The sequence below is a fragment of the Hyalella azteca genome, unplaced genomic scaffold, assembly GCF_000764305.2.
Source record: "Hyalella azteca isolate HAZT.00-mixed unplaced genomic scaffold, Hazt_2.0.2 contig5640, whole genome shotgun sequence".
In the NCBI taxonomy this organism is placed as follows: domain Eukaryota; kingdom Metazoa; phylum Arthropoda; class Malacostraca; order Amphipoda; family Hyalellidae; genus Hyalella; species Hyalella azteca.
Window position 1 is genome coordinate 336,182 of NW_025935823.1, and position 10,034 is coordinate 346,215.

The 10,034-nt window shown below is 37.1% G+C and overlaps 1 protein-coding gene across 1 annotated transcript; it reads right to left on the minus strand.

Annotated features, from left to right (window-relative positions):
* Positions 1 to 3,117: 3,117 nt before the first annotated feature.
* Positions 3,118 to 9,751, minus strand: LOC108678833. Its single transcript, XM_018167323.2, has 4 exons — positions 9,070 to 9,751; positions 5,496 to 5,622; positions 4,954 to 5,051; positions 3,118 to 4,597 (listed from the first exon to the last, which is right to left on the minus strand). Exons 1-4 carry the CDS (start codon positions 9,244 to 9,246, stop codon positions 4,322 to 4,324), a joined length of 678 nt encoding a protein of 225 aa, XP_018022812.1. The 5' UTR covers positions 9,247 to 9,751; the 3' UTR covers positions 3,118 to 4,321.
* Between the last annotated feature and the right edge of the window lie 283 nt (positions 9,752 to 10,034).

Here is a 10,034-nt window from a genome sequence, read left to right on the forward strand (position 1 = left end):
TCCTTGATCATTTGAATATATTATATTTGAATGCGTAGCGCTCAAGAAATCCTATTCACTTTCTAGTATCAACGATTGAAATTCAGCTTTAACTGCTATTTAGTTTATTATTATAATATCTGACTTACCCTAGGCAACACAAATAAATAAGAAAATGGAGTTAATAATTAGTTATGGCACACCCATTAATTAATAATACCGGTAGTTATGGCACACCCACTGCCTACACCCCCAATAGCAACACCCCGGGTGGGCGCTACACGACCCGCTCGCTGCTGCTGTAGCGTTTCGAGCTCCCGAGCCCCGCCTAATTTTCAACCTGGTCTTCCAAAGCGTTAATGAGGTTTAGAATAATTCTGGGCTTTTCCTTTTGACTGCGTCTATTCTAAGTTGAATTTATTTAACTTTATTTTAAGCTTTGTGGACGATCCCGACACAACAGCTACCGAGCAGCCGCCCCTCATTCCCCAGCTGAGCTACCGCCACATTTACAAGGCTTTGAAAATGCATTGGTTTAATTTTTATGTATGTTTTCACTACACCGTATTTAAGTTACAATTATTTAGCGTTAAATTGGCTTTATTTGTGGAATGAAGCTGCTCCGCCAGCTATAGTTGATGTCATTCGATCGATTAGTTAAGTGTAGTCTTGTGCTCTTGCATTCGCTTTAATGATACGTATATTTTGTCATGTATTTTTTCCAAAGTTTGAGTGTTCAGTCAATTCAGTTTAGTGTATTTTGATTGTCATAGAGCAATGAATAATAGTGTAACTGTTTTCTAACTGATCAAATGTACCCGCGATGATTATGAGATACATAATCTTAGTTTTTGTGCATGACGCGACGACGTACTACGCCGTGCCAGCATTTTGCATCCGAGTTCTGATTGTGCTTGTATTGTAAATTCTTTGATTCAAATAACATCAATATCTTTTCCAAATATTACCGCACTGTAAACTGTCTGCGGCATCAACTGTTTTTCTGGCTAAATCTGCGCAATTATTTTGGACCGTGTAGAATTTCTCTACTGAATTATATCCTAATCTTTTCTTTTATCCCCATGAAGCATTGATTATTTCTGATATGTTTATATGTTCTAAGTCACAACTCGCGTTTTGTAAGAAATGATAGTGATGTGTTCAATTGCAGTCACGCATTTTCTGAACTCTATATTAATAATATTAGGAGAAATTTCCCTCGTGCTTGCGTAAAAATTTTTCTGAAGTTGTAATTGTTAAAATTCGCAATGAATAAATTCTATTGTTCTTTGTATAGAAATATGCATGCAAATCTCGCCGCATTCAAGAATGTAGATGAGAAAAGCAATGTGTTATTATTATTATTATTATTATTATCATCAAAGAAAAATATATCTTATATATCCTGTCACTTCAAATGTTTTAAAGGCCATATTGTGGTCGTTTGCCATTTAGGATTCTGCTTTCATGGCTAATACTTTTTTTTTATTAACATCTCGAGATAAGTTGAGCATCGTGCCTTAGTTTCAATAGAATTTGTTGCCAAGATAATGCCAAATAATCACGAAATTCGTAGAGGAATTGTAGACTTGCCGCAAAATTCTTACCTTTTAAGAATCTTTTCGCTTCGGCGATTATGGGATTTGTTTTTGAAGGGGAACCTGTGTATCCTGAATACCTGCAATGTCAGTTCTGTTGTATTAACTGAACGTTAACAAATGCTACCATGAAACGTACATGAAATGCTACCTGTTGCATTAACTGAACGTTAACAAATGCTACCATGAAACGTTCATGAAATGCTACATGTTGCATTAACTGAACGTTAACAAATGCTACCATGAAACGTTCATGAAATGCTACCTGTTGCATTAACTGAACGTTAACAAATGCTACCATGAAACATTGGGCATTTTGTTACTACTCACAACGGAAAATTGGCAACACGTTTGTTAAAGCCAAGAGAAGTTAAAGCTTGAGCGCAGCTGATGCCGATAACTTTAGACAGGCGCGCTATAATTTAACGGAGTATTTAACTTGAATGTTAATCTAGAAATGAGACAGCTATACAAAGTATATTGTTTGTTAGTAGGTTCAGGAATACAAGTTCTCACCGTTTCGACGATAGAGTTAAGTAAAATGAATCTGATGGGTGATTAGTCTTGAAAGAGTTATATACTTATTTCCGAGATCCTTTTACTGTGGAAAGAACCACCACAATGTTTCGCTTGACAGCTTTAATTGTATAGACTTCGTCGATGAATTTCTTAGCTTTGTTACTTTATCCTGGAGTGTTAACATTTGTACGCTTGGCCACTCAAGCGATTCTAACAATCTTGTCCATTTCTCGAAATCTTGTACATAAACTTCTGATCGCACCATTGTTTTTTATTTCCTATTGACGCCTTATTTCTGATTCTGCCTTGTCTAAGTAAACTTTATTACCAACACAGCGATGCCTGTACGCATCGCTTGGACCCAGAAGCTTGGCCCGGTTTCGGTTCTCGGCAAGGGAGGATGATTTGGAAGGTCGCATTTTTGGGGACCAGATGTTATAACCTTTTTGTGGTTGATAAACCTTTTGAAGTGTAGAATTATGGCCTAGTACCATGACACTCAAATGTTATAAAGACCCGCCGATATCTGGTATTAGTGTCATTTTATTCACTTATGCGCTCATATTTAGTTCACTAAGTAAGTGCACTGTTTCAATTTAACGGCGGTTGCTTCTACAGTGGGGAAAATGAGTATTTAGTCCGATAAAAGGATATTCTCAACATTTTTTTTCGTATTTTGTCTCATATAGTTGAGGTCTACCTATGATGTCAATTGCAGGCCTCTCCCATCATTTTAAGAGGGAGAGCCTGCACAATTGGTGACTGACTAAATTTATATACTTTTAATACTTTTTCCCTCTGTATCTTGGTCCATGCCGTCCAGTAACAGTTGCACGTCGTTGCCAGGTTATCTTGTAGGCTGTAAATTCTTGAAAAATACAGATAGGAATCGTTCATTTCCCTGAAAGTTTTTCACGTCCCATCTAAAAAGGCTCCAGCAATCACATTGGGAACCATTACCGCAGATGTCATGAAATCATCCTAAATGAAATCAACATTTGATACGAATTCAAGCAGAAGGTTAAATGCGAAAAACTTTTATTCAACTGTATTCATCAGCAATTGGCCAAGACTATAAAAATTTCTCTCATTCGTGGTTCTGACTAGAAAAAATAAAATTTATGAAAAATCTGATTTGAATATTATTGGTCGTTAAAATTTTATAAGTTGAGATCAACTCCACATTCACTAGATAAATCATAGGTTCATGAAACTGAAACAAAATATTAAAAAATACTCATTCTTTGGTCGGCATAAACTTGTTTACTGTGCGATTGAATTCGGCAATTTATTTGAAGTATAATGATTTTGATCTTATTGCAAACGCAGTTTGAAAAATAGTAAATTTAATACACACAAAAGAACTTACGACCAGTTTCAGTTAACTGTCGCTGAATGTGCATTTTTTTAAAGAATATCGTATAGAGGACATTGACATATATCTTATACTATACAGACATATAACAAACATGTTATACTAAGTCTATTACATATTTATACACAAATAGGCAATATGAAGTTCTGTGTAAATTGAAGAAATTCTATTGTGGAAAATTACAAGTTTCATGAATAGTATAGACTCAATTTAGATGGTTTTGCATTCGCATGAAACGATGTTGGTTCACTAAACATGAAGTTGCTTATCGAAATATTTTGTTCATATCACAGGATCGTTTGCTATTTTTTCACGATTACCACAGCACAGGTGAAAATGGTATTTTCTTCACGGCGCAGGAGTAGGAGCTATTTTGGTGTCAGCGTACAAGGGATGTTTTGTTTACAACTTTCAAGGCATCTGACGTTCACCGCATAGGATCAAGAAAAAGAACTGTTTTGACCATGAGGTTCATCGCAGAGAATTGAAGGCGTTCTCGTTCGTGGCATGGGATCAAGAGCCATTTCGTTCACGATATTCACGGCACTGGATCAAAGCTCTATTGTTCACGACGTTAAAGGCACATAATCAAAATTTGTTTTATTCATCACTACGTTCACGGCCCTGGATCTAAACGGTCTTGTTTACGACGTTAAAGGCACATAATCAAAATTTGTTTTTTTCATCACTACGTTCACGGCCCTGGATCAAAACTGTTTTGTTCACGACGTTAAAGGCACATAATCAAAATTTGTTTTATTGATCACTATGTTCACGGCCCTGGATCAAAACTGTTTTGTTCACGACGTTAAAGGCACATAATCAAAATTTGTTTTATTCATCGCTATGTTCACGGCACAGGATCGAGCGCAATTTTATCTACACCATCAACGGTGTAGTCGAGTAGCGCATTATCAGGTATGGGTGGTCGGGACCTTAGCACACGCAGCTGCTGACGGTGGGACTTGACCACGACCCAGGCGCAAAGGGCGGCCACGAAGTGTGCCAGCGTGATCAGCAGGTGCAGGAGGGTGGTGAAGGCCAGCGTCAGCAGCAGGTCCACGAACACAAGCATCATGTGTATGTTCGTCATGCCCACCCAGGGGGAGAGCAACGTCGGAACTTTCTGTGGTGGCAAAGAGAAACTTTTGTGAAAAAATTGTTGCATGTTTTAGGGGAGACTATTGAAGTAACTGAAAACTTCTAAGCTGTGAATAACCTAATAACTGACATGAAAATGCATGGGGAACGATCAAGTTGTGTATAGTTTGACGTAGAAGAATTGCTTGCACTCGCTATAAAAAGCCATATAAAAATAAAAGAACTAATACAAAGCGATATCCAATGGCAATTTGTGACGTAAAATATCAGTTTTTATTGGTTTTAATTTTAAAGACTGATGAGGAAAATATTTCAGGTCAAATGCAATAAAATAATTCGGATTATCGTATAATCATGTCAATTTGATTATATTGTACACACCTTGTAGACGCCCGTGAAGACCATGAGGGAGAAGATGAAGTACAGCGCGTGATAGACGATCAAGCAGATGATCAGGTAGTGTTGAATTTTTTGTGCATCTGACAACACCAACAATGAACACAGAACGATAAAGTTTGAATTTCAAATATAATTGAAATAACAATGTATATACTATTTTGAAAATATGATTTTGGTGCAAGCCCTTAGCGAATCATTAACAACAATAATCATGAATATCACGAGGGCACACTTTTTAGAGAAATTAAAACGATTAACATCAATAAACTCTAACTAAACTATTCCTGAGAAGTGATTATTTGAAAGATTTATAATTGTCGGCTCTTATTTAAAAAAACGTTTCGATCCAAAAATATTGTTAAAGGGCTATACGAGTTAACAAAATGACCCATCAAATCAGGTTTACTATATTACTACTCAGTAATAAGGTACTACTAGTAAGTAATATGGTAAATATAATTAATATATTGTATTTCTCGTGGGTATTTCGTATCATGATACAGAATAAAATAATCGAGACTCACTTTCAGGAGACATCCTGTTGATTGTCTGCACCTCAGGTTTAGGAATGATCCAGCACGCCTCCTGTCCTTCCTTCCTGTCGCAGAACTGCATCGCCACGAACCACTGCACTGATGTCAATGACCACACCTGGTGTGGAATGATAACGCATCAATAGGTAAGTTTGGGTAGGGTGGTCCAGTGGTTACAGTTCAGAGTACCAAAATTTTGGCAGGGAATTGCGAGTTCGAGAGCCGCAATAAGCTGTGAAAATTCTGCGATGTCCAGAATCGGTGAACTGCATTATTGCCTGATCAGCAACGCCAAAACTGCTATAATGCGCAAATCGGCGGTAAAATACCACAGCACTGACGGCAGCAACCATACCTGGAGCTCTATTATCAAATAGAGTTTTAAATTCGTAACCCCGTCAGCAAAATAACAGACGGCCAAACCAATCAACAAACACAGGCGATAAATCGACCGCTACGTGGAGAATACTTGCGCCGCTACCTGCAAAGATATAATTACCATATAAAATACTATAATTATCTTAAAGACGTTAAGTAAACTGACGTAATGTGGTCAAAGATGCCGGGACTATAATAAACGTGTGGCTGTTATTAATTAGCTTGCTTTTCTGCCAGTGAATTTTGCATCTTATTAATCATAAATAATTGAAGCTTACATAATATAAGTAATGATCTTAATAAAAAATAATACTGGCAGATAAATCGATGAGTTGGCACTGCCATGCTACACGATAGTATAAAAGTTGCAGGTATTTTAACTATAATTATAATATTAATATTAAAACCGAACACTCGACGCAAACTCGTATTGATTTAATACAGTAGGTACTTACGAGATCGTACGATATCATGTTATTACCACTCACTAAGTAAGGTCTCTGGTATTTTTAACCTATACAAAAGGTAACTCAAGGACAAATTTGTTCATCGCAAGAATCTTATCGAAATCATCGGATGAATGTCCTTCGGTGAGGCGGCTCACACACCATACAGGTGCCACAATAAACATTTAACTTCTTGTTGGTGTTGCGTTGCTTGCTAGAAAATAGAATTAAGCCCACCCAGGGACATGAATCCTTGTAAGGCAGACATAATCTGATGGAGTTGCTGCCGCCGCTGCTCCAGTTTCGAGCCGCGCAGCCGACGGCCTTGCCTTGCTAGCACGTGAAAAAAAGTGCGACTCGGTCCAACTAGCGATGCACTCTTTACCCTTGTGTAGGTCATCTGGACACAGTTTGGCCGGGCATAAGGGCATATCAGTGCTACTTCGATTCTTTGTTCCTGCTGCCTGTTAGAAAACCTGTCACTATTTGGACAATACGACCCATTCTTTTTGTGAGTGTAGACGCTCCTTCACCACACACACAATACGGGTGCGGGGCACTGGCGCTGCTTGACAATGTCGTCATTTGGGTACGAATTTAGTTGCTGCTACACGGAATGGATGCCAACGTGGTTTGTACAAATTTTTTTATTTTGAATATTTTAATCTTATATTTTTACTACTTAATTTAATATTGATGGTAATAGTTTTTTTTAATTTAATCGTAATTGAAGACAATGCCACGAGAGTTTAAAGTGTGACTATAGTGGAACGGAAAACAAGTACCAAGGATTCAGAAATTAACTAAACAATATGCGAAAAGTCTAACAAAACAACCCTGTCCTCTCAGATTAAAATATGTTATCTAACTCTCATGAGTTTCTAGCTACATTTTTCAATTCAATCCAATATTATTTCGAATGCAAGCCCAGAAGTACCTAGCAGGCATTGTGTGCATTTTACAAAAGCAAATCATGTTTCCAATCGCACCTATTGACATTGAAATTTTACTTTCGGTAAAGTAGCTCTGATGGACAGTGCTAATAAAATTTTGTGGTAAATTTCATTAAAAATCTAACTTTTTGTATTTCATTCTTGAAGTAACGTAAATTTTGTAGCAAAAACTTTGAACATTTCATACTCTCAAAATGTGTATTGATGACTAAGTCAACGAATCGCGAGTTTGCACAACGAATTTTTTTTTTCGTCGATTGTCCCCAAGTGCGGGACTGGACACCTGCTCAGCAGGACTGGTATCCTGCCTGGGGACTTCCTCATCTTAAGGAAGTCTCAGATCCTCATGCACCTGAGACTTTTTTTTCGTCCTCAGGAAGTGCAAGGAACATTCACTTAAAAATATTGCAGCCTCGAATTGATATCATCAAAGCTGGTGATAATTGTTAAATGAATTCACTTCCCAGTTAACATCTCTCTTTTTTAAAGTCGGGATAAAGCAAACACAATTTTCTATTTAAATTATTTTTTGTCAAGGTAAATTCACTAGGTACTCCAAAGTCAAGGTACCCCAAAAAACGGACTCAGTATCATTGTGTTTGACGGTAAACTTGCATGGTAATTCACCTATTTTTGGTGAATTTTAGCAAAATTCCTCAGCTGATAGTTACTGCGATAAAGTTCAACTTCCATGATTTATTCATATGTTTACTTCAGTTGGTTCGCCGTCCTTTGCTCGGCAGTCGCGCGTTCGTCGGTTGCACTAAAAAACCGTTCAAATAAAATAATGCTGAATAAAAAAATTAATTAGAAGCCAACTAAGGACCTTGCCTTGCCATGGAGCTATCGTAGCCCACGTAGCTCTGTCGGACATATTTACGACCTTTTTTTATCAGCATGGACGTTCTGCTTCTTAAATGAGTCTACCTAATACATCATATTGCGCTGAAAAAGCGGTAATTAAAATTAATATCAATAAACTTGCTTAGATAACTTAATTAACGAGGCGTTTGCGATGCCTTAAAATGTACACTCCTCGATCTGCTGTATCAACGCTAATAGATTTCAAAGGTTTTTTTTATAGAGCTTAAAATTGTATATATCGAGAAATTTGGTACATGAGCGTGAAACAATCACAATTAAACGGTAAAAAGCGCATGGCTGGACAAAATAAAATCATACATTACCTGGTTACTTATTTTATAGAACAGCGCAGCATACTTGTATTTGTCTAATAAAATATGCATTTGGCGTGTGAATGATATGTGTTTTCAGACGAACAAAATTTGTACCTCGGGCAATTACATTATATACCGCATAACATCCCGGAAAAGCGTACGTGTCATCAAGCTGCCACATGCGTTGGATGCGGAAATCCTAATAATATGAATTAACTGCAAACGAATGCTACATCGCAACTAATCGATGTTTTTAGGGGGCATGTAAAACATTTTAGAGAAGACACATAACATATTTTGTAACATAGAATATATAAAACATGTTTTCCCGTAAATGATATGAAACATTATGTACAGTGAATGACTTAAAACATGTAAACTACCGTAAATTACATCAGAAATGTTTTTTACCGTAAAAGGTTGGTTATAATTTTTTACGATCCACAGTTCTTAACGACGAGAAAACCTAGCTCGACAAATCTCATTCGAAATAGTAGTTCAGTTATTTTTTTGAATTAGTAATTAATTTTTGCCGATACGTTGATTGGCGATAGTTCAAACTTTAGCAAGTTTTAACGAGCTAAAAAGCAGCCAATACTGAAGCGCTCACCGCAGTGATGGAAGCGATGAACAGAGCTCCTGTCCTCAACGTCCACCGCCCACAGAAGTGTTCGACGGACCAGTAGTCCATGTGGGCCTTGGTTTCCATCAGCATCTTGACTCCGGGTTTAACCCTTCCGTGACTGACGGGAGTTCTGGCTTCCAAACCACTAGGTACGAATAGCATTGACGGCGGTAAATGTATCCGAGACGAAAGGGTTTGGCCTCCGCAACCTCAGACTAATCAACAAACAACTTTGCCTACTTTTATCAAAATAAAACTTAAGGGTGGTGCACCGATGATTATAGGTGGCCTTGGTGGATTATAGGTGACGCTCCGATGAGTGGCCGCATCTGCCACCATTCACCAATAAAATACCAATAAATCTAGAGACATTAGGCATCATTCATGCTAGGAATTATTAATTTATAGTTTGTTGAAATGAAGAAATGAAAAGTAGAAAGCCTCATTCATAATTTCTCTTGAAGATTATTCTTTCATGGTCATTAATTATACATAGCACTAAACATTTTTTGACAAAATTTTTAATGTTCTTTAAGCAGTTTTCATGCATTCATTTGCAAGAACGTCAAGACAACGATAAGTCATTTGAACGATTTTTCAGCTTTTGCAGCGGCATAAACCCGTAAATTAACAATCCAATAATCATTAACAACTGCTTTAAAATTCTGTCAGCTGCGGAAAAACGAGTAATTAATACGACATTAAAATTTTTCGCCATTTATTTTGTTTGGTGTAAAGTTAATATGAAAATAAGGATGATAATTGTAATTTTAGCAAGTGTGGATGAATGGGTATTAGGAACATGAGTATATTCTTAAAGCGGCATGCTTCATTCCAAACGTGATTACTTGCTACAGAAGGTTACTTATACAACACGTCTTCTTTTAAATAATGAAAATTAGCCATGTCAAAGTTTACGCAGTCGCGTAGATTACGCCACGGCAAAATTA